This window comes from Charadrius vociferus, unplaced genomic scaffold (genome assembly GCF_000708025.1).
Source record: "Charadrius vociferus isolate BGI_N301 unplaced genomic scaffold, ASM70802v2 scaffold444, whole genome shotgun sequence".
Taxonomy (NCBI): domain Eukaryota; kingdom Metazoa; phylum Chordata; class Aves; order Charadriiformes; family Charadriidae; genus Charadrius; species Charadrius vociferus.
In genome coordinates, this window is record NW_009648242.1 from 934,017 (window position 1) to 960,038 (window position 26,022).

General features: G+C 39.5%; 1 protein-coding gene across 2 annotated transcripts in view; it reads left to right on the forward strand.

Moving 5' to 3' along the window:
* The window catches only part of CAP2 (CAP, adenylate cyclase-associated protein, 2 (yeast)), a 56,169-nt gene that overhangs the window by 21,054 nt on the left and 9,093 nt on the right, over positions 1-26,022 (forward strand). For both annotated transcript variants that reach the window (XM_009884170.1, XM_009884171.1), the window contains 4 exons: positions 90-167; positions 12,843-12,986; positions 13,224-13,309; positions 15,079-15,205. In XM_009884170.1, coding sequence (XP_009882472.1) covers positions 90-167; positions 12,843-12,986; positions 13,224-13,309; positions 15,079-15,205 — 435 coding nt within the window. The remainder of the gene's footprint in view (positions 1-89; positions 168-12,842; positions 12,987-13,223; positions 13,310-15,078; positions 15,206-26,022) is intronic.

Here is a 26,022-nt window from a genome sequence, read left to right on the forward strand (position 1 = left end):
TGAGCTGTCACACTTGACTTTGAGCTGCCAAGAAGAGGTATTGGAGGTTACAGGCTAAGGTTTAATTTATATTCCTCCTTTTGTTACAGGCAGAGATGGTACGTGCTGCTTTCCAAGCGCAGAGATCTTTTCTGGTGTTAGCATCTCAATGTCAAGAGCCTCAAGAGGTAAGAAAAGTGACCTAGCATTTCAAGAGGCAGTATATTAAAAAGGCTGTGTTCCCGTATGTTTAATATCAATCCCTGTGTTTGCTTTTATTTGTTACTTTACTTATACAGTGCACTTAGAGGCTTGCTTTCATTGTTATTAGCATGGCACTGTAATAATCACAAAGCCATGGTTCAGAGTTAAGAACCTTTTCTGTACCAATACATACAAGATCATTGAAGAAACCAAAGGAGATTTCCACTTTACGGCTGTAAGTGGGATCAGTGTTTCTCTGGAAAGCTGGAAATGCCATGGAATAGAATGGCTTTTTACTAGCCACACAGGGATGCTCTGACAGACTTTGAAGTCAGGGGATAAGCTATTGAGAGAAAAAACAATACTGGTCCCTAGACTCAGTATTCTCCAATTTGAGGTCCAGCTTAGGCCAATTCTGGAAGGCAGGCAAAGTGTTCTGTCAAGAAAATGAAAAAACAATTTATATCAAGTTGATTTATATACTTATTTTAGTGGCAGCTATTTAAATCCTCCCCTCACAACTAGAAAGCTCAGGGAAGCTGCAGAGTTGTTATGAAATCTCATCTGTAGTTTCTGGAGGGCACAAGGTTTTGGCCAATAGAACTGTGTCATTCCTGGGAATAGCAATCATGCAGCCTTTCTGTGGGACCATGATCTAATCTTCCTTCTTGCAATGTGCAGAGAATGAAGACATCACTTGCACAGTCTCTACACAGCCTTCAGTTCTGTCTTTTTCTACCAACTCCCTGCTCCATAGTTCATTAAACTCCGTATTTTCAAATCAGAACTCTCTGCCACTGATATAAATTATTGAAATTTTGCTGTCACTATTGTTCTTAGAGACACAAATTAGAAGTTTTTCTAATCAGTATGCTTTAATGGCAAGGGTACTCAAGGAAAAAAAAAAGCACAGATATTCCAGACGAGACTTTAGATTTAGAGAGTTCCAAGCAAGAAGGGATCAGTTATTTTTCCAGCTGTCCCTGATCTCAGAGAGTAAAAGTGGGTCATGACTCACAGAGAACAGGCAAAATTCCCATTGGTACAGGCCTCAAGCAGTCATTTATATTGGCTGTGAATACAATGGCACCCAGTGACCCACAAAACTCTTCATGCTCATAGGTAAAATATTCCCCAATGAACAGTTTCTGATGGCCTGTAATGTAATGTTTTGAAGTGTTGGTATTGTCCCAGCTCTGGTAAAATTAAAAGGTATGGCTCAGTCTTTGGCCTCCTGTGCTGATGTGCTGTCAGTATGATTTTCCCAGCTTTTCAAGTGAGAATGGCAGTCGCTTCTCCCCACTCAAGTCAAGGCTTTGAGATTATTTCAACTGTAAAATTTAGGAACTTTCATTTAAAAAATAGCAACAAAACAAGTTAAAAAAAAAAAGAACAGATGTAAAAAGAGATTCTCCAGCAGTCCAGAATGGCAGTTACAGAAGCATTAAGAAAAGAGACAAGTAATAAAAACTTGTCATAAACATCACCAGAGCTGCCCGTGTGTATCAGTATGTCTTAGTTGCACATTATCAGGCTTGCATAGATTTCTGCAACATGTTGAAGGCAAGAAAGTATACTTTTATCATTTAACTATGTTTTAACACCGAGGAAATGCCACATCATATGTGTGTACACATAATTTCAAAGTTAAAATACCAGGAATATTACAGACTAAATTTTCTTTCTCAGTGAAAACAAGCCCAGTCCAATTACTTAAGGTTTTTTAACATAAAGACTGTTAGGTACACATTTTTATAGACATCCAAACACATGTTGTTGTTCATTCATTTTCTCTTTTTTGCACGTATTTTTTGCACAGATACATTCATCTGTGCTATAGACAGACCTTAAAATAATTGAAGGCTGCCTGTTCTGTGCAACTTGAGCAGTATTTTCCTCTGCAGAGAGTGACGGTTCCAGGCACGAGGCTTTTTATGTATCCATCTCAGTGGGGAAAAAAAATCCTATTGTAAAGCCACATTGATTAACCATTTTGAAAAAGCTGGTTGTCACCAGCTAACACAGGAGAAGGAAAGAAGCAGGGGTCCTCCCCCTCACCCCCAGGACCTTATTGATGTGATGTCATCTGGGCTCTGGTTGTATTTGTAGCCCAGAGCCACGGAGTCAGTGTGGAATCCAAACAGGAAAGCTAATCATTAGTGTATCAGAATGCACAGAGTAGAGAAAAGCAAATGAAGATGACAGCATATCTATAAATGCAAGAGAAAAGACAGTAATTCTGTCATTCAGCTGTCTAGACTGTTTGCTTTATAATGTAAAGCTGTGAATGAGCCAGCGAGTTGCGATTATGGCATAGTAGCTTTGTAGACATTCAGAGACAGCGGTGTGGAGACTGAGGGGATTTACTGAGTTCCTGTCATGTTGGGATGTCATACATGGTGCCTTTAAAAAAAAAAAGGGAGGGGAAAATGCCCTGGAAAAATAAATTAGCTCAGCTCTTGCAGCTTACAAACTAATGAATAAGGAATTCAAACAAAAAGAAAGCTCCTATATGTATAGTAATCCTTAGATTTTTGTGCTCAGCAAAGAGAGAAATGTGTATTGTACAAAAAGCAATATTTTTCCCCTCTATGAAAATGTTGAAGCCCTAGTATTCATTTAGCTCTTTAACTCTTATTCACTAGCAAACATTTTCAAACAGTTAAGCTCGCAGAAGTTATTTTTGCAGAGCTTTGCTTCTTGTTAATAATGTTGATATTTTTTCATTCGGAATCTGTTGCAGTGCACAGCCTTTATTATCTGTATATGTGAAAATAGTAGGAGCCGAGTAGGTAATTCCAGCTGGCATACCAATCTAGCATCAACTGCAATAAATTACTTTGCAGAGAGCATGTTCTGTTACTTTTTATGGTCATGTTCTATATTTGTATGTGCAGTGGAAGAGATCACATGACAAAACCACCAGTTGATATTCCTGTTTGTGTATATCCTAGCTAATGGCTGCTGGATACAGGCTCATTCAGCAAGATGGGATTTTTCAGTTAATCCACTTATTAGAAATTATTTTCTGACACCAAACTTCCAATATTAAGGCAAAAAAAAGTCTATTCTAATTTTTTTACTATATATGAGTTAGTACGGAGATGATGGAGAAGGAAAAAAAATAGAATATTGCTATATTCTGTGAGAAGTTTTAAAAGGTGTTTTGAGACCTCATGCTTACATGTTGCTTGCACAATTCAGAGCACAGATTTTAACATAAACCTTCACAAAACATTATGAAATAGTTTGGATCTGAATTTTCTATCCCCCATAGTCTAAGCCAAATACAGTTCTGATTTAAACATTATTACTTTATTGTATAACAATTTTAAAAGTTATTAGTATTCCTGAGCAGGTTTATCTGTTTAACAATTTTTTTTTTAATTTATGGTCAAGAATTCTAATGTACGAGATCACTGCTCAAAGTCACTGTGCTGAATTCTTTGTGAATCTAACTTATATACTATCTTCTCTTTATGAGTTGTTTCATTTCACTTTAAGAGTTCAAACAATTTTAAGAGTTGCTTTGAGGGCAGGAATGATCCATTGTTCCCACACTGGGAACTAGTTAATGAGTTAAGTTTTTCTGTGAATCAATATAAACATATCCAGGATGAGCATACTCATGGTAAGAAGTACTACAAACAGATTTAAATGACAGATGCAGTTCAGACTATAAATGATTACGTAATTTCTCATTAAAAAAAAATGCTGAGTTCATATGATTGCCAGAGCTCATGGATTTAATTACCAACATTGTGCAGACAAACATTCCAATTAAATACCTAGCTTAAATAACTGGATTCTGCCCACAGGTGGGAGGAGAGGGGTGGAAGAAAGTGAGAGGTATCCCTTTTTTTCCTAGAAAAGGGAAAAAAACCTTGAAACCCAAGAAACTGTATTTGAAGTTAGACTTAGAGCCATGGGAACAAATCCTGAGGTTTTTAGGTTTTTATAGTCAAGCAAAAAATCTGTTGTAGGAGTAGAATGGCTGTGGCAATTTCTTTGAATAAAGGACTTATTCTCAGAATTTTTATCTAGAAATCAAAGATGAATATTCACAGTTCCCTACTCTGTCAGTTTAAGATGGCTCATTTGTTTCTCCTCTATTTTTAGAGGGCAGTTCAATAACAGGACGCCTGGGACTTCTTATTCTGCATCCTAGCAGGATTTGTTTTCTAATTACCTTGACTTGCTTATGTCGTTCCATTTCCCACTGCTTTTCCTCATGCTTACTGGGATCACCCTTACTGTTTTCCAGAAATATGAAGAGCAGGATACTTCTCGCCTCATTAATTTATTACTTACTTATGCAAAAGAGTTTGAGCCAAGTTTTGCTTCCATTCTACTCAGTTGACTGCAGCAAACCTGCACCTCTGTATCTAAAAATAGCTTAAGGAAAAATTTGGTTCAGTCCTTTTAAGGTCCTCAGGTCCCAAACTTTCAGAAGGTGCCAAGAGTGACATGGACAGAGCCTGAGAGTGCTGAGCTCCAAAGGGAAACCCTTCCCCCCTCCTGTTCTCTGAAATCTTGCCAAACTGTTGACATACTTCTGTTATCAGCAAGCCTACAACTGCATGCGACATGTGGTCACAGCCGCAATGATGGACCAACTGACAGTTTTCAGTCACTAGCCTGCTGCCTCATAGTGTTCACAGGCTCATTTTTGGATATTGTTGGAAATTCTTACTCAGTTTCAGGTCCAGATAGACCTCTGACACCTGTTATCTCATAATTTCATCTCAAAGGTGCTTGACTTCATTTAACCAGCCTCAAGCTCATTATATTTTCTGATCACAGAATCATTGAATCATCTAGGTTAGAAAAGACCTTTAAAATCATCGCGTCCGACTATAAACCTAACACTGCCAAGTCGACCACTAAACCATGTCCTTAAGTGCCACATCTACACGTCTTTTAAATACCTTCAGGGACCACTGGAGGTATCAACCACTTCCCTGGGCAGCCTGTTCCAATGCTTGACAACCCTTTCAGTGAAGAAATTTTTCTTAATATCCAATCTAAACCTCCCCTGGCACAACTTGAAGCTGTTTCCTCTTGTCCTATCACTTGTTACTTGGGAGAAGAGACTGACCCCCACCTCACTACAGCCTCCTTTCAGGTAGTTGTAGAGCGCGATAAGGTCTCCCCTCAGCCTCCTTTTCTCCAGGCTAAACAACCCCAGTTCCCTTATCTGCTCCTTATAAAACTTGTTCTCTAGACCCTTCACCAGCTTCATTGCTCTTCTTTGGACAAGCTCCAGCACCCCAGTGTCTTTCTTGTAGTTAACTTCTGTAGGTGTCCTTGTACCATTTCTCTTTCCTCACTTGCGTTTGCCCAAACTCCCGGATTAATTGCCCCTGCAATGAAAAGATGGATGCATTTGAGATTCAGTTCTACCCCAGGGGCAGTGCACTCAGCCATAAGAAGGCTCCGAGACACCTAGGCATCCAGGCAATACAGAAGGGCCATGATCAGTGCTACATCTCCCAGCCTGTACGGAAGAGAAATAGAGCCAGAGAGGCACATTATTGCACACCTCTAGACTGACTCACATGAACACCACCAGACACAGACTCTCCAGCCATTCACATTTTGTGCAAGAACCAGGCTGCAGTAAGCAAAGGCTCCTTGCACGTGTTTACTGCTGTTCGTCTGTACTTGGACTAAGAACAGCATCACCCCATAGGGAAGACACTATCGATGATGATAACTGTGTGTCTTGTCTAGCTGCTCATCTGACATGCCCGCTACGCAATTCTGGGGATCCTACAGGCTCTTCCTGGAATTCTGCTGTGTCCTAAAACAATGTCCTAAAATCACCAGGCTAATTTTCAATCCCTGTAGCAATGTTCATATTCAGACTGCACCATGGGAGATCCCCCTGAGTTATGCTGATTGGACGCTTCCTTTCCTATTAAGTATCATATTCTTCATTTCTGCTAAACACAAATACAAACCAGTACACTCCTTTCTCTGTGCTACCAAATTGTTTCCCAGGATTTCTAGACTGTGCATGATCTTCTAAAAGGGAAAGCACTGGGGATATTGCTGACTGAAGAGCAGGGCTTTTCGATTCACAGGTTATTTCATTTTTTTCTAATTTTACTTTGTTGTACATCAGACCACAACCAATGATTTTTGAATTCTGAAAGTTATGCTGACTCCAGGACTGCTTATTGAACTTTTCAGTCTTCGAGTTTGTCTCTGAGGAGATCTGAGACATGACTGAAACACATGAATGTCCAAGCCTGGAAGTCTGCACAATCTAATATCCCTGTCCTGGGACATACACCATGTGAAACCTAGCTGGTCTTGGCAAAGGCTCACCAGATCTCAGATGTTGTGAACAAAACAATTGTGGCTCAACAGAACACTACTTTCTGACAAAATGTTGCGACCTGGAGTGCCCGGGGCCCCACTGACACGGAGTATGATCACAGCCGCAAAGATTGAGGAGTAGTAAATCGAAAGGTTGAAAATAGTTCATTTGTGTAATTGTTCTTGTTGATGGTGCGAGATGGTTCCTGTGTGCCTAAAGCAGGAGGACCCTTCCTTGTTAAACATACTGCCCATGGAGACCTGTAGTGTACAGGGAAACAATATATAGCACATTTTAAGTCCATTTAAAAAACAGCCAGGGTACTGGCCAAAAGTGTTGGGTGTGATTCCACTCTGCTCTAAACTGATGCATGCGGTTTGTACCAGGCCTTGGATTTCTCCACTGGTTAGAAGCTATTTGTCTTTCACGCTCCTCTCCATGTACCCTCCCTCAGAGTTTACAGTTCAAAACAAACCCACAAATGATCAAACTAGTAATTTGTCACGTGGGGTTATGGTTTTGTCTTCCCTTTTTTTTTCCCCTCAAAGCAAAAAATTGCTACAGCTAATATTGGCTGTTAGATTGAGAATTTATGTGCTATCTAAGAGGAATAAAAGCCAAATACCAATTAAGTCACTTTGGAAGCACACAAATGTGTCTAAGCTTCTGTGCTGATGAAGCTGACCAGACATTTCTGCAGATTTGTCTCTCTGTGTCATAGTCCTGCTGTTGCACAGCAGTGAGTTGAAGTGGCAAAACCTGTACTATTGACAAACAAATCAAACACTTGTTACACCATTATGTTGAAGATTACAGACACCAGAATAAATTAATGTCTCTCTGTAGTTAATTAGGAGGAGATCTTTGAACCCTGAAGATACCAGAATACTAAAGGGACGTGAATGTAGTGATCATAGAGAAAGATTTTACTGATGGTCTCTACTGCCAATCAGCAAACGCTTGCAGAAAAAGCATAGGATTAAGGTGCAGTAGGTTATACTGCAACTTTAAGAGCAAAACTGTGGTACCAAATGTGAAACACTTTCTGCAAGGAGAGATGGAGATAGGCAGTGCTAAAACAACAGTTTGACAGCTGCCAACAAAAGCTGGTAATATTTCACTATGGAAGTAATAATGAAATTTTTTTTAAAACTAAGCATTTGAGGAATCCAGATGCAGCATTGGGAGGCTCAAAGTTACCAAGTAGCTTAGATTCACCTCTGGAAAAAAATATTTTTTCTATACATTTAAAGAAATAGGTTATTCCTTAGCCTGATCTGAACACTGATTCCGTTCAGACTGTTGATACACAGCTACAACAAAAAAAGACAAGCCTTTCTTAAATGACATATATACAAAAGAAGGGCTAACTAAAGCTTAAAAGTCTCCTTTACAGATTGCCTTTTACAAAATAGAAAATGAGGGAAATTACAGTTAATCTAAAACTATTTTAGTTCTAGAATCATAGCCACTCGTAGCAGAAATGCATCTCACTGGTGGTCACTGAGCTACCAGTATCTTATTCCTATAGACACAGGAAGGGATTTTGCTCATCAGCTTTAACTGTCAAGGTAGGCGTGTTGTGTAAGGTGTCTTTCTAGGCTTTCTTTACAGTAAATGGCAGCACCTCCAGAGTGCAGTCTTCACATCTATTAATGTCTTCTAATATATAGTCTTCTAACGTGTATTAATAGGTGGAAAGAATTCCTCAGGGACATCTCTCTCTTCATTTACAGTAGAGGGAATCAAGTCTCAGCTGAGAGCAGATGCTCACCTTTTAAATTGTTAGTGTTGAGTGCGGCAGACGCTATCCATGACATCTTTCATCCCTTGAAAGGATGAAATGTGGGATAGGACTGTACTAGGCTGTTTGCAGAGATAATGGCTGTGTCGACATTAGTGTTTTAGTTCACAGTGGGACTATATATTTCCTTCAAATCAGCCCCATTTACTATGCTGTGATTCACACTGTAAAGCAGTTTTCGAGTGTACAAAGTGGTTATCTTTCTGATGAAGTGAAATGGAAGATGAACTCCCAGACAGCAGCTAAACCACGGTTTACAGCTAGTCCAAAATACAGCCCCCCCCTCCCCCCGCCATGCGTACAGTGTGAATGTCGGGTCCTCAGCACCAACTGTTTTGCTCTACAGAACCATTCCTGTTAGGCTGCACTACTTGCCAACTTACACAAAGACAGTTGATTCAAATCAGCTCCATGTTTCAGACTTGCCTGTGAAAAATACAATGCAAGTACGATGGAGATTTTGAACTGACAGAACAAAATAACAGAACTGTACACCGTGGAATAAAGGTTGTAGTCATGCTGTTCTGGATGCAGCTGAGTAAAATGAAGGGGCTGCCGATCCCAAATGCTTTCTTTTACTGCTCCTACGCCAAAGGTTGCCACCCCCTCAGTCAGCATAACTTAAAAGGGTATTTGTTCCCTCACCATGTTTTTTTCATAATAGGTCAGGTTGCTTTAAACACTATAATAGCGAGGTTTGAATTGTGTTGCCACCCATCAACATAAAAATTCTTCAGTAAACAATCTCACCCCTCAAAACCATGTAAGATTAGCTTAAAAATACATAAGATCTTTAAAAACTGTGGTTTTGTTTACCTGCTGGGTTTTGCGCCTTTGTGATTCATGCTGGTAGGTTTCTGGACACCAATGGTCCTGCAAAAATAACAGTTTTCTCAAATGAAAGCTGAGGTTTTCAAGTAATCAGTGGCTCAAGCAGCCAAAGTTTAAGCAAGCCACTCAGTTTACTGTAACTTCACAAGCAAATCACAAAAAATCACAAAACTCAAAAGTTTGGCCGTTCTCCTGAATTAAATCCATGTGCCCCAGTCCTGTTAAACCTGTCATCTGGGGAACTTCTCATGTGAGTACTACAAAAATGTGAAGGAGAAGAAAGTCTGTTTGGTGCGGTCTGCTGGAATACCGGTATGCCAGGCCATTTTATGAGACTGGGCTGAGACCGTTAAGTATCTGAAGCCAAAGCCTAAGACAGTTCTTGTTGCATGATGTAACTTCTTCAGAGTGTTTCGGCTAATCACTGCAGTAGTCTTACTACTCTTGATTTTCTAATAAGAATTATAACACATGGATCAAAGATGGCTGGTTGTTTAGGTATTAATATTCTAAAAGACCATCTGATTTTAGTAGGTTCTAAAAAAGGACAAAGGTATACTGGGAATTACTTTTGATATTTCTAAGTTGTGCCACTGTTGCATTTTTAAACATTTCAGCAAAACTGATATTATAATAGGAATGGTGTTTGTACAGACTCTTAAATTTCTGTTAAACAACTGTGCTGTGTCTTAAATGACAAGAAATTTTATCTAGCACATGCCAAAGGCATGCTGAAGATTTTTCCAACAGCTCTGATTCATCTCCTTGAATTCATTTTTTCTTAGAGATACAGTATAGACAATCATTTTATTAACAACCAGCTGTTTTAATATTCATTGCAATAAAGAGATTATTCTTCTAGAACCCTCAGCACAACTGGTTCTGCATTGTAGAGCCAAACAAGTCTGATTACTGCCAGAATTAATGAGCCTTTCTATACCCATATGCCATATACACTATAACTCATCTGCAGTTTAATCACTAACTAAAAATTCAGAACTGACTGTGGGGAGACAGGACTCAATTAAGCGATTCCTTGCGGGCCTGTATTCCTTTGCATCCAACCCTTACACAGAAACTTGGATCACAAGAAGGTTGCACAGACACACACACGCATTGTGTGCAGCCAGCCGGCAGCCACCGCAGAACAGGACAAGTGCACAGCGAGGGGAGGGCGGGCTGTACTGCTCCCCCAGTACGTCTTGCGTGGGACAGAGCTGAGCAAAGCCTCAAGCCCTTTGTGGTTCTTTTGGGTGTCTCTACAGTGCCAGGTGAATGATTACTTTGAGCTGCTTCCCTCAGCAATATATATTTAAGCCTCAGAATGCCCACAGGGCGCTTTTTCTGTGAAATTACAGAAATCCACTACATTTTTATAAACAGTTGATTCACTGGAGAGGCTAAGTCCTGCGTTCTGAGGGATAGAAATTCTGTCTGCACCGCTGACAGAAAACCCTCACAAAAGTGGTTGGGACTTTTTCTGGGAGGAGGAGGAGGAGGAGGCATGGGTCTAACATCATTCAGGGAAATGTTTGGCCCTAATTTTGCCTTCTTATCTGTACGTATCAAAGCATTCTACAAAATAAAACAGCTAAATTAGCATCATTTCACAGAATCACAGAATGGTCAGGGTTGGAAGGGACCTCTGGAGATCACCTAGTTCAACCCCTCTGCCAGAGCAGGTTCACCTACAGCAGGTAAATAATTTCATATATAGGAAGTTAAAGCATGGAAAGGTAACATGGCTTTTGCAATACCTGATGATAATTTGGTGGGAGAGCGGCAGAGAACCCCCATTTATGGATTCCCGCTCCTGTGCCCTATCCACAGAAAAGTGCTGCCTCCCAGTGCTGTCTAGATATACCAGGCATTTGTGGAGCTGTATTTTTAGCCCTGATATTCTCTTTGGCTGGAACTGGGCCATGAAGATTCACAGTAAGCTAAGGGCTGTAAATATCCCTTAGACTTTATGGGAGGAAAACTGGCATAGTATCAAAGTAGAACAAGCCCTTTCTTAAATTTCAGTTTTGTTAACTACTGTCATACTTGAAAGATTTCCCCGCAAAATAAGAAAGAACCAACCAGCTGCAGCATGTTGTAAACAAGTGAAAATTAGAAAGAAGAATTCCTGCAGACTTTATCATGTTATGGCAACAAAATTAGTTTTTAAGAACTACAAATCATAGAGGTTTCGGGGCTTTTTCAGACTTAATGACTTATGCTGGTCATTAAGCCATCAACAAAAAGTCTTTTCATCTCCCAGTAATGCTGTAAATATTTCTTTTCTCCTAACCTATTTTGTTGTAGAAGACCAAATATCCCTATGCGTTTCAGATGCATAGGCCTTTCTCAAAATTACATTGCCACTAAAATATTAAGGCTCCATAGCTGGATCATTTTTTTTCTAAAAAGTGTAGAACCTCTTTTTGTTCTGTTTTTGGGAATGGCTTTTGACTTATGTTGATCCGTAGCAAATATGCTTATTTTATGGTGACATAAAATTCTGTAAAGCTGAGGTCTTGGGAAGGGTGAAAAGAAATATATTACAGATGACAGAGAACAAGTAGTGCATATGCACGCGTTATCTTGTGTGTATCATGACAGCATTAGTACTCAGGAATACCAGGATTTGTTGTCTCCAACAAGCACTTAATTCCATTAAACAAGTAGCACTGAGAAAAGGTGAGAAAAAATAGATTTCTGCTACAGCCTGAGTGATTTCCAAGTGGAGTGCCAGGGAAAATCAGAATGGTGCACTCTCTTTGGTGGAATGTAGTAAGGGTTCTGCGGGCGTACCTTTGCAATAAAGAATTGGACTTTTTTTATCGAAATATAGGGTTGCAAGGTACAGTGGTTGTTTTGCTTGTAAACTGATGACTCCTTGTCCCTCAATGTGCTGTTTCTGAGTGGAAGAATTTCTCCCGGTAAGTTAGTTTTTCTGAGACGCTGGGCCAGTGTGATTAGCATTCACTGTGCACAGGAAAGAGCTTGGATAGCTTCTGCATTCATTCTGCTTTTCTCTTCACTCAGACACTATTCCTTCCGCTCAACAGTCATTCCCCTGGATACCATTTGGTTCTGATTAACACAGGAGAATTTCCCCAAGCCATGGCTTGCAGGCGGTATGTTTCCCATGAAATGCTCCCACATTACTTGCAGCCAAAGGAAATTAAAACATTAAAACTTACCAATAGGGAAAGCTAAAATTGATATTGCCTTTAGTTTATTACTTTCTCAGTCTTGTTGCCAGATGATAAGAGGGAGCTAATCTAACAAGTAGTTTGTGTTTCTTATAGAAAGAACAACTTGGTTAATAACTCGAAAAACTCAACCCAGTGTAACAACTCTCAAAAAGTTCCAGGGATATCAGATGAAAAATACAAGCATTCTGCTAGTTCTGAGCTATGGGGTCTCTATGGGTCTTAACCTGGGCAGCACGTAAAAATGCTGCAAGTGCTGGAACAATTTTTGCTGCAACACATTATTAATACTTAATGTCTGTGCATTTTGCTGCTGCAACCAGAGAAGAGTAATTAAATTGTTACTTTAATGTAGAGAATATGCTGACCTTTCTTTCCAACTGTTAAATCAATGGGCAGTGAGGACAACGTTGAACCACAGGGTGGTTTTGGACCACCCATAGTAACAGCAGTGTCATATTTTTTTGTTGTTGTTGTTTTGGTTGGTTTGTTTTTGCAGAATGAGGTGGCAATGCTTCTCAAGCCAATATCAGAGAAGATTCAGGAAATCCAGAACTTCAGAGAAAGGAACAGAGGAAGTAAAATGTTCAACCACCTCTCAGCCGTCAGTGAAAGCATACCTGCCCTTGGGTGGATAGCAGTGGTGAGTGACACACAGGATAGTTGGGAGGGCTGTCGGTGGGCTTCTGGATGGCGTGGCCCAGAATAGCTCCAAATCTTGCAGAACTCTGCAGTCTCATCTGCATAGTTCTTCAGTCTTCTACACCCAAGAAGGTGTTTTGTAATATACCTAATACATCAGGGAAGGTGTCTGACTAATGTTTTACTTCCTTTCTCCTTCTGTTGTTTCCTGCTGCCATGGGTTGATTGATGGTCCTAGTCTCCTAAACCAGGCCCTTATGTCAAGGAGATGAATGATGCTGCTACCTTTTATACTAACAGGGTATTAAAGGACTACAAGCACAGGTATGTTGCCAAGCCACAGTATCTGCTAGCCAGAGAACAGAGCATTAACCACACCAGTAGGGTTCACAATGCCATCAGCGAAAGCATTTTGTAAACTAAAAAACATTTGATAAAATCTGCTTACAGTAGTATTTTTTTCCCTCCTCGTCTTTGACCTGCAGCATGTTGTGGTGAGAATGGCAGCAGCGCTAGCAGTGCTGGTTTTTGCTTTCTGCAAATTATAGGATTATATTAAATTTTTTGGCATTCTGGCATCATAAGATCATATGCAAATACATATTTGCGTATCAGTGTGTGGCTAGCTAGCTGCTATGCGTTCTTGTCTCACTTGTGCACTCATACTGTTGCTGTTCTCGCTCTTCACTTGGAAATGTGCATTTAGGTGGTAGGTGTATACAACTGAGCATCTAATTCCGTAGCTCCCGGATTTTGGAAAAAATGGATTTTTTTCTGTACAACTGCATTGTTCTTAAGGAGCACAAGGAATTCACAGAAAAGTTCTATGAGATCTGTGAGCTGACAGAGAAAGAGAAAAAATACAGGTCCTTCCTATGCCCTCTTTAAAAAATAATGTATAAATCCTGTTGATTTGGTACTTCAGGAGGCCAGATTTTGGCTCTTGATTTTTATATCCCAGTTAAGAACAGTATTTGCGGTTGAGTTTTTCCTCTTTAGTGAGGAAAACTTTACATATATAAATACCTTCTGTATATATTACTATTTATGGTATACGTATAAATATATATTATATACTATATATAATATATGCTATATATACAGTATGTATTTTTCCTGAAGCCTTAGTTTACCTACTGAAGGTACCTACTGGAGTAACTGAAGATTTTTACAATGTAGCTTTAGAAGTACTTATTCTGGAGAAGAAAATGTCTCACATAATGATATAGACAGGGTACATTAGTTAGGTATTTGGTTCTTTCCCTGCTAAGGAATTCTTTTCCTTTTTTTCACTGAATCATATCACAATGTCTTCCAAAGTACTGGAAGGCTCTCCCTTGACTTCAGGTAGGCTTTGAATTAAACCTGTTGACCCAGATCCTCAGCAATATTATGGCTGAAACTCCAAAGGAAATAAATAGGAGGTAGACACCCAAATCCTTGTGAGCATCCTGTCCATAGCTGTTACTATTCAGTAATAATTATTTTCTGGATCTTTGTAAGTAAGGACTGCATCTTACAAGCAGTTTCTCTCTCTCCATATTTCTTGTTTTCACTTACTGTCCCATTGGATGACTAAGCCTTCCAAATAACGATTCCAGAGCCAACTTGTGACTTGTACTTTAAAAATTCTTGATGTATAAATATTTTAGTCTGATGACTATAACATGATCCAGTATTGTCTTGGCTACAGTTGAACTTGGAAGCTAGAATATCTCACAGAACCCATGGATATTTAATTTTCTAAAATTCAGCATCCTGACACTGAGTCTGGGTAGTTGCTGCACAGCTCCGTATACCTTTAGTGCTTCTTCAGTTGACTTTGATCCTGAACAGGATGGTGACACACCCTTCCAGCAGGGAGCACTCCATGCTAGAGGCATCATTTGCCCTTGTTTGTGCTCGGGAAGGATCTAAAAGCTTTCCAGGGTAGTAGGCCTCAGTATTTTCAGCACTGGGCTGGCTGACTGGCTGCCAACTGTTCTGTCCATGGCTCTAAGGCAGACATTGGGTTTTATCTACTTTAAGCAAGAGTAGCAATGCTTTCTAAGTACATACATTCACACATAAAAATATTGTCTCTGTTTTTACAGTGATGCACGCCATGTTGATTGGGTGAAGTCATATCTGAATATCTGGTCTGAGCTTCAAGCTTATATCAAAGAGCATCATACCACAGGTCTCACCTGGAGTAAAACTGAAAATACTCTTTCCTTCTTCGTGAAGAACCATAAAATGCCAGTAACCAGTTTGACTTTTAATGCAGTCATTAGCTCAGGAAAAATAAATATCTAGGCCAGGAACAGAAGTCATGGTCCATGGACTTCTCAACCAAGCCGATAAAAGTTTGAAAGGCGGGTGGAGAAAAGTTGTCAGGCCATTGTGGTACAGGTTTTGAGGAAGACGGAAGAAATATTTAGGATGATTATAGCCATAACTCCCAGCTGCAAATGGTGAGGAGAGGCAAAAACAATTCTCCAGGCCTGCTACAGTAGAAGGTAGCAACAAAAACAAACACCAAAAAATTAAAGGACATGTCAGACTAAAATAAAATTGGGGGAACACAATGGGGAAAGGAAAAGAATGGTGGAAAGAATCTGAACAATGAGCAATATTTAATAACAGGATAAAGAAACACAAGGAATACATACCAATTTATTACTTCATAGATAGCTATATTTATAAAACTGTTATTTTATACATACAGAAATAATTTTTGAAATACATATATATAGAGAGAGTAAATATAACTGTATACTTAACATTTATACTCTCTCTATATATTTATATAAACGTCTTCTGTGGAGAAAGACTTTACCAGGGTGTGTAGTGACAGGACAAGGGGCAACAGTTTTAAACTGAAAGAGAGCAGATTTAGATTGGGTATAAGGAAGGAATTTTTTTATGATGAGGGTGGTGAGACACTGGAACAGGTTGCCTAGAGAAACTGTGGATGCCCCATCCCTGGAAACATTCAAGGCTGTGTTGGACAGGGCTTTGAGCAACCTGGCCTAGTTAAAGATGTCTCTGCCCATGGCAGGGGCATTGGACTAGGTGATCTTTAAAGGTTCCTTCTAACCAAAACCATTCTATGATTCTATGGTACTTGGAAAAGTTACTTTATCTCCGCCTGTATGGTGGTGATAACCATATAAGAGAATGTGTGTTACTTGTGCTCAGCAACAGACTATGCAACTTTCTCTTCACACCCTTTATTAAACGTTGTACAAGGCCTTACAGTACTCAAGTATTCGAGTGCAAGTTCAAACACAGGAGACACCATGATATGTGTGGACTTTTTAGTTTGACCCAATGCAAAAACGTTTAAATGTGATAAATTAGAAGACTGGAATTATCTGCTGCTTTGGAGGTTTCTGTAGCAAAAATTTAAAATATTAAACATGATTCTCTTCCTTAATTTAGTACAAAATTTCACGCTTGCTACAACCTACTCTATTTTTATCAGTGAATGTGAGAAGAGCTAATGATTTTAAGATTATTATTAGATAAGGAAAAGAATTTGTAGTACCTGTTAGCAAAATTACTCTGAGGATCTGGGGCAAATTTAGTTTTGTTAATACAGAGAAAGAATCATCTTCACCTTTAATGGAACTTTACAAGTATGGAAATAGTCTTATAAGATAAAGATCTGTTACAGCCATTTGATCAAACAGGAAGAACTCAGAGCTGGGAGTAATGGTAATCTTATTCAGAAGTGTAGCTATTGCAGACTGTATTTGACTGGTCTTAAACCAGCATCTCAGCCATCGCATCTTTCTATTTCCCTTTCTTTAGTTGTGCAAGAAATTGCTGAATACAATTCTAGGTGTGACTTGTTTATTCATATTAAGCATAGTTTCCTGCCAACGGTGCTCATTCCATCATAAGCGATGAGCCTATTACGGCATCTAAAGTATTGATTTCACGCACTGTGGATATCACTCAGATCTGAAACATGTCTTGGAAGTATGGCTCATTTGAATTATCACTCATATAATGTGTGTCAGAAAGATTAAATTACAAACATATTTTTAGGGATGTATAATTTTTAAAAATTTAACTTCATGTGAGTGTAAGGAAATTAGAATCCAATAAATTAGCAGGTTGTTTAAATAGCTTGTTGTTTAAATGTTGTTTAAATATTTCTCTGAAGATTGGTAACAAATACATTCAAGAAAGCAATGAGTTACTCAAGTGATAATTTGATTTTTGTTATACATTCTAAAGTGAGAATGAAAATCGCAGATTCATGCTGTGTGAAGTTAAGCATAAAGGTCTGCAGAATCAGGGCCCAGACAGAACTACAATATATATAAAAGCTGTAGATACATTCCAGACGCAGTTGTTAATCATTGCACACAGCAGCTTCCACTTACATGCATAAAAGGAAAAAAGGAAAAAGCAGTAGTTTGGCAAGGCATTAAGAAAGTGGCACATTTATGAAAGGGAGATGTTGATACAGAAATGCCATTTTATTATAGAGGGAGAGAGAAAGAGAAAGTTTTTGGCCTGTCTTAGTACAAATTTAAAAGTACACTATACCAATAATTTAACCTTCATATCTGCAAAAGTCAACAGAGCAATGCTTGAAGCTGTAATAAAGAGCTATTAAGTAACATATTTGAGTATCTTTAAAGAGACTAAAGAGTCAGGGAGAACATTAACTACTGCTTCTCTCAGAGCTGTATTCTCATAGCTTGAACTGCAACAAAACTCCAGGAGCATCAGCCTAGATCAGTCCATGCTTGGGTTTCCAAAATGGAAGGGACGCGTTTTTTAGTGGGCAGTTGGCCCCTTTACCTATAGATAGTGCGTACTGTGGTGTGCACATTTCTGGCCACATACCATGGCAGTATCACAAAGCTGTGCCATTTCCAGCCCCCCCGTACCCTTCCATCAAGCTGCACAGGGCAGCTGCAGCCAACCTTGGAACAGAACACTAGTGCATACAGTGAAGTGTTCCTGGCTCTGGCAGTAAGCACACAGGCAGACACTTCAGAAGAAAGAGAAAGAAACACCTTCATAAATTAGAAGACAGAGACTGAAACAGGTACAAAAGGTTGAAAAAATGGCTGAGCAGTCAGCTCTGCAGTAACAGTTACCGCTATCAGCTTTACAATAAATTTGTGATAAAAACAGATGCTTACGGATTTTTGGATCTAACACAATTCTCTCTCCTTATTCACTTTGGCTCTGGTTCTGCCAAGTTATGTGATGATATTTTACTCCTTGAGGGCATCCTATTGAAATGCCTGGGACTGTGTGAGAAGAAAGCCAAGAAATCAGTGGAGTTAAGGACCTTGAGAGCTTTGTGTACCTGAGCCTGTTTTGCTACCCCTGTGGAGTGGTACAAAACTGGACCCTAGGTAAACCACAGGCATTTCAAGACAGGATACACGTAGGATATTTGTGGGTACTGTGGTCACAGAAGAAAACTACATATATGAAGTATGTATGCTTGTGAGCAGGATTGTCCCAGAGAGTAAAATGTTCCAGTCTGTATTTTCACCATGATCTGAAGTATTCCTTTTCATTAATTGATTGTGCAAATGTCAGGGAAAATATGCTTGTCAGTGGAAGTCAGATGGATCTACAGTATTTCCTTAAAAGTGTACTTTTGTAGTGCATTTTTTTGAAGGTAAGGTGTGAGCTGCCTTCTGTCCCACATACCCTGGGGTGAGTAGCAGTTCACTATACTCACTACATAGCAATTTAGCCATCTTGACAAAGAAAGCAATAGCAATTACCAGCCTAATGGAAATTTGCAAGTTTTAATCTTCTACCAGATATGAAATTCTCAGATGTCAATGAGTCTCATGCAAAAGCTGCTATTTATAATGAAATGTTTTAAATGCCCAGTGTGGCATTTTACCCATGCAGCAACTGTCATTTTTGCTTGCTACAACTTTCTGACTTAACATGAAATCTACAGCTGTAACAGTAAACTATGTCTTTTTTCAGTTCTTACTGATAAACAGCAAGTGCCCTTTTTTCTTTCTTTTTTTTTTTTTTGCCTGTAGAAGGAATTCCATTGAAGCATGGCCCTTTCTTCCCTCTCTACTTTTTTTGGTGATGCAAAGAAATGAACAGCTGTAATATAAGCTCACAAGAATGCCTAATAAAAATTTGTTTGCTACAAGGACTGCATGAGTAAGATGGGGGAAGTGAAACTTCTGCTCCTGTTTCTGCAGGTTTACTTTGCAGCAAGAAAACAACCAGTAATAATGAGAGATTGCTGTAGTTTCCTGTACATCAAATAAGCGTTAAGAAACAAATCATGTTCAAGAATAATTGTCTTGAATGTTTTTCTCAGTTGCAGGTGGATCTGCAGTTAAGTTTTTGTTCTTTGAATACAATAGTCATTTAGGACAAATTTTGCCAGCAGGATTATTTGCCAACAGGAAATATTTACTAACTAGCAGGGAATTTCATCACAGTGTTTTGTTTCTAATACAGAATTTCAGTCAAGTGACAAATGTCCCCCCCCCCATTTACAGATCAAAACAAATTCTTAGGAGGAAGTCTGCATCTTTACAAGCAGTTGAGATTTATTTATATCCTGTTCCCATTGAAGCCAATACAGTATCTTCAAGTCTTTTTTTCCTGAAATACAATTTAAAGAATATTTGTAAGTCATTAGTCAGTTTCTTAAAATGCTCTTTAAAAGTTGAAATTCTCCACAGGCTTCACACTGAGAAGAACCATTGTAATCCCTACCTTAGCCTGATTGAGCTTAATTATAGTAGTCTCAGTACAGATTTTGGCCATCATTCTTGTCTAAAATAATCACCTCTGGACATTTTCTTATAAAATGACCCTGCCTCTCTCCTGTACTACCAAAACATTTTCCTGTAATATATCGTCTCTCTACATATTGAGGTCAGCAAGCTGCAAAAGACCAACTTCTGCAGGCAAAAGCTTCCTATTATCTTTCCAGTCTCTCCTCTGTGCTGTGTTTAGTTTGACCCACTTATCAAGAAGCCATCATCTGAGCCACTTCACTAAAGCTAAAGGTCAGAACTGTAGTGCCAAATTCCAGCCACAGCCACAACTACAATCCCAGAGGCCTCATTCAGATAGAACTAAGAACAGCATAGATACACTGATTTAAATGCCTGTGTCTTGGATAAGATGTAGACACTTTCAGAGTGCTTCATTTTTCTCAGTCATAGCCTTTCCTCTTCTTTTCTGTCCCTGTCCTTTCCTTTCTCTTCCCTTCCCTTTCCCTATTTCCTTATACTTTTTTGTTGAAAAAATTGCATCCTCTAATCTTAACTGTTTCTTTCTCAGAGAATATAGTTCAGTTTTTGGTATGCTGTCAATTTAGAACTCTACAATAGTTGCCTCTTTGGTGGAGACTGCCACAATTACATACACGTCCCTTTGAAAGAAAGTAGTTTTACTCCCATATTCCAACAATAGCTGACAGTATTTGTCTTTACTGGATATCAACAGTGTCCTTTTAACATCAGTGACCAAACACCATTCAGAGATGTTAAGGGAGAACCTGGGAGAGACTTGTTTGACAACAGCTGTCAAATGCAACCTGACCTGTAACATAATGCAACCTAGTTCCAGTGGAAAAGAGAAAGGAAAATGAAAATTGAAAGTATGTAAAATGGAGAAAAAAGGAAAAGGCACATCTGTTAAAACTTTACTATATTGCTAAAGGGATTGGTCTTCTTTTTAACTTAATGCTTATATAAGTAAAAGATGGTTTAATGTGCCTATGGGAGCAAGCTACTTGTTAACAATTACATTAGCATACAGTTCTCAAATGATTTAGAAGACCTTGGCTGCATAAAACATTTCTGTTTGGGTAACTGTGAAGATATAAGCACCTTTTTAAGTCCTGAACAGGTGATAAATGGCAGAAGTGTCTTAAAAGGGGCTTCAAAGATTGCAAACTCAACAGATAAATAATTCTGCTGAGACCTGGTAACAAGAAGAGGCTGGCCTGGTTTTTGCTGTTTAGTGGTTTAACTCACAAAGATTACAGGCCCTGTAAGTCAGCTGTCTCATCTAGTAAATTGCGGATCTCGGGGCAGCATAACCCCTTGCAGACAGATGGCTTAAATACGGTAGGTAATGGAACTGTTGTGCTAAGCTACTTTTACACAAAAAACACCTTAACAAGAGCTCTGTGCCCCTGAGTCACAGTCCACCTGTTCCCAGAGGTTGATACATGATATTTTGAGCTTCATGATTTTTGTCTTTGGCTGTGCATGTGTATGGGAAGAACAATACAGAAAGCTGCAATCATTTTAGGTGTGAAACTAAGATTACTATAAAGGGGGAGGGGTAGAAAACAGGGATATCTTTTTTTTTTTTTGAGAAGAATGTAGTCCCCATTAGGATTTCTGCTGCCATGAAAAGAAGGCTTTTCAATAAATTAAGGAAGAGATTTTATGCCTCTATCTAAGCCACCTGTTGCCTCAGCCGCAGACACTTACCTCTTAATATGAATTACTAATAAAATAGGTACTGTATATTATACACATGCATATATAATTTATTTCTGTGTATTTTATAGATGTTTATAATCTGTTTGTCCTGAGTAAAAAATGACCTTTGCAGCCACAAGAAATGTGTGTTCATTCAAATGCTCCACAGCAGGTTCCCACCACAAGAACTTCTTTCCCCCCAGTTTCCGTGCTGCACTGTGTCAGCCTAAAGCTGGATAAACACAGCAAAACGCGGCCGGTGTTTATACAGGGCCTGGCACATAAGCCCCTCGTATACCCAGACATAGGAGCCTCTGACTAGGGCTTCTTGCTGCTACAATGCTACAAATATAGTAACAGTGACATGGAAGGCTAACCCAGGGAATTGTTCCGCAAGAATAGCTCAGGAAATAGTAACATCTGTGATAACGTGTGGGGAAAAAAAAAAAATCTTACCGTCTCTCAGTAGCTGGGTTTAGACCTAAAGACATGTCAAGCTGCATATGGCCACCAAAAATTACTGACAGTATGGCATCCAGAGCACTTGTGTTATGTACGAACAGCATTTTATTTCTCTAACAAGACTGGCTATTGCCCTGTGCTCCAGGGGAAGCCTTTAGGAGAAATGTGCTGTAACAAGGCCCAGCTTCTCAGAAGCAAAGGGCTTCACTCATCTCTACTGTAATTTCAAGGGAATGAAATGAGATTCGACATAGATGAATTTTAACCAGCCAGCTGCCTCAACATAAACAGTCATTTCTTTCTTCCAGTGAGCCAGCTAGGTAGCCAGTAAGGAAACAAAGAAGGGTGCCTCACCCTTCTGCCAGTCCTACAATTTAAAGGTAGAAATACAACATACTTTGAGGCTGTACTCCAATCCTGCAAACCTTGCTCGGTGGTAATACACATTTATCAGACCCAGCTCCATGAGCAGCTTCAGACGCTGTCACTAGAGGAAGGTAGTGACCCACCGTCAATGGGAGGCCCTTGGGCTTCTCTGCAGGTGGCTCTGGGCTATCCAGAGAAGAGCAAACCCTGGCCTGTTCCTGTCACCCCATTCAGAGCGTGGTAGTTGGAGGTTGAGGACAATTTTTTTCCCTGGGAGGAAATTTCTGTGATGTTCCATCCCCTACAGAGCTGTTACTACAAGGCTGCAAGGCCCACATCTCCTGCGCTGGATAGGACCTCACTCAGAGAGCTATATTTTCCCCCATTTCAGAAAGCTCCAGGAGCAAGTTTTAAAGCACATCAAGTTCACTATGATACAAAACTAGCAGGTTAAAAGTTAATGGCTTATTTTTGTGTTAACATTTTCACAAAGTAAGGCTGAAGCTATCTGGTCCCCTGATAATTCTTTCAAGGGGAGTATTTGCAAGTGATGGAAAAATGACCACACCAACACGTTAATGGGAACAGTCGGCTATCAGCATAACTTGACGTGATGTCTATAGGCACCACAGCGCTGAGAACAGCAGCTGTTACCAAGGCAAACAGCTGAAATAAAGAGGAAGAAAGGCGGCTTGCAAATAACTGCCTTCGCTAGTCCAAATGGCTCTTCATACTCTTTGTGTAAAGATACACTGTTGTTAACATCTGCTTGAAGTTAATCTGAAGAGTTGTTTGCAAATAGCAATGCTGGTAAGCACCTGCTGCTTTAGGATAGATGAACTTTTGCAGGCATATAACATGCTATTTTACTGCCAGCAGCTCTCACAAACACCACCCTATACAGAACAGAAATGAATGGACTTTGTGATGGGCACTTTAGTTGAAATTGGATAGGACTACACACAAGTATGGCCAGATACCAGAACATTTTAAGAGTCTGGTTCAGAAATATTCTAGAGCCTGAGGGTCTAAGTGATCTTGGAAGGGTGACTAAGGAAAGCAAACCAATTGCCAGTGACGTAGGTTGGTAACTTGGAGGTCTATATATTAATAGAGGTCAAAATTAATCAGAAAAGAAATTTCCTGGAACCACTTCACTAGAGTGGTTTTAAAACCGGCCTTTTCATCAGCATGTTTGAGTGCAGCACAGGTCCCATCTTCCTGGCATGCAGGGAATGCAAGAAGTGCAAGGTGTTTTCTGCATTTCCAGTTCCCTTTTGTGGTTTCTGTCCCCTTGTTAGAGTTCCCCTGAGCCACTCTTCCCACAGAGAATTTCACCTCACTTGAATATTTGTTTGATTTCAGTCAGGTAAATCAAAATGGCAAAGAAAAGAAGACAACAGCCAGAGTGAGACTGAACCCCTCTTTACAGCAAGTCTCTGTATGCCTCCTCATTAGTGAGACTTGTCTGTCTCTTCCATGCTGTTCTATTTCAATGGGGGATTGTCCTACTGGATGTGTCCATGCCATAAGATGGTAGATCTACAGTGGAGCAATTAGTCCCTCCCTGTACTTTGGCGACCTTTTTTCCTTGGGTTTTTCCTTCAATTTTGCCTGGCCTAATTTACGATTGCAATTGTTTGCAGTTTCCAGAATGGCCATAGATGTTCAGACATAATTGAAAATACCATGATAGAGTATCTGTTAGCTTGTGTAGCTGTAACTCGGGTCATAAACTAGACAAGAATTTGTCATGCAGGAGAAAAGTTAACAACAAAGGTTCAGTCCATCTCTTATTTCTGTGACTGCACAAAATTAAGAGATCTTGTGACAGCTCCTGTGTTCTTAATTAAATCTAACTCATAATCTTTTGAGCTCAGTGGAGATAGCCACTGACTTTGGTGGACGGACCAGGTTTGTAAAGAAAAGAGGGGGCAGATGGGCAGCGTGCGGGCAAGGGATAATTTTTTTTTCCTACACTTGAAACCCACTCAAAGGACTAGAATGTCTTCACTCCTCAGGTCAAGGATTGAGATTTTTGACTAGACTTGTCTTTTCATCAGTGCTGCTCTAGAAGGGAAAGATGCTCCTAGTTTCCCAGACCCTTTCCTACCTCTGCTCTTTCTTGAAAAGTAAAGAAGACATTCTCCAGTCATACAAAACCACATCTAAACTTGATTGATGCATTTAAAATCCTTCCTTTTTGTCTGTACTTTCACAAGATAGTTCTTTCAGAGTTCTGAGAGACAGATCCTCCACTTCCACAGATAAATCCCTCTTGAGTTTTGCTTCCACCTCAGTTACATAGACGTTCCCATACTTTTGTTGCCATTAGGGAAATTGCCTTTGATGCACTACTCAGCAGCATCATTTGAGCCTGGAGTCTCCTGCACGATCTGTGATGGCCTGCAGTTTGACACTTTAAGCAAAGAGACTAGCAGAGTGACCCACCACTCTGTTATATGCAGAATACCCAGATAACTTCTACATCTCTTTTTCTCTAATGCATCTTTGCAGCCTTTGCAGAATTTAATTGGTGTTAATTCCAAATGAATATGTGAATCTTACGCATACAGGTTTCTGGAAAATCACAGCACTGCATTTATGCAGGTGCAAGCAATAAGGTATGTTTGGGAAATCAGATGTCAGTCTGGAATTTGGGCAATCAGGTTTTTATCCCAGACTACAAATTATTAACTACTACCACATTAATCTCCTCCCATAAAGCATAATTGATAACTGCATGTTCACACTGCACTGTGAATGGTGAGTGCTGTGTCCAGGTATCTGAGTATTTTAAAAAGCCCTGCAAATACAATGTTCGTAATTCTGGATAACCAGGACATAGTGGATTCAGTTGCTATGGTTGCAGGCCACAGATAGGGAAAATCTCTATTGCACCTCAGGCAGCAACAACTGATTGTGCCACTAAATCCACTTACATTCATTTTTTTTATTATAATAATTCACAGTTGTGCTGACTTTGCTGTAGGTAACATGACTGGCATTAGCAGAGGCAAGAAGACAGGCCCTGTAAATTGAGGGCCCAGTGAAAAAGTTGTCCCCACCCTAAACCAATAACCTATAACTACTAAGTATGTAAGCAGAAACGCTACGAGTTAAATGTATCCATGCAACAAAGAAATGTCTCTAAAAGCACGCCACATCAGTTCCAGTATATCTTGACAATAAATGATAATCGATTCCAAAAGAAGAGTCTTCTCATTTGTTTACATTTGATCAAAAATATTTAATAGCATAGAAGAGAGCTCATTCCCTTAAGAGATCTTGGATCCTTTCAGAAACAATCAAACTGTACCACTGCATCAGTTTCATTACTCACCCAAGTACCAGGGATTCAACAGTCTTTTTTATGCAATGCAGTTTTAACGTCACTAATCTGACAAAGAATCTTGCGATGTATTCATCACTAACGTATTCCATAAACAACTCCTTCAAATGCAACAGTACTTATATGCTGAAGATGCGTGTGCCAATAGAGGATGTACATTAAGAGGTTAACTAATAATATTCCCTTTCCATGCTACTCTAATTAGGGTCATAATGACTAAGAGGTTTGAATGCAGTTACTTACTTAAATGTGCCAGGCTTCTTTTTTATTTTTAAGAAGTACGTCTGAAGATGAAAAAGAAAAAAAAGAGCATGTGCACCTCAGCCCCTTTCCCGTTACCAGTTTGGGATTACAGGCCAGAACAAGTTTACTTTTTGAAAAATAGCTACAGTTCTCACTCATGTGAGATGCAT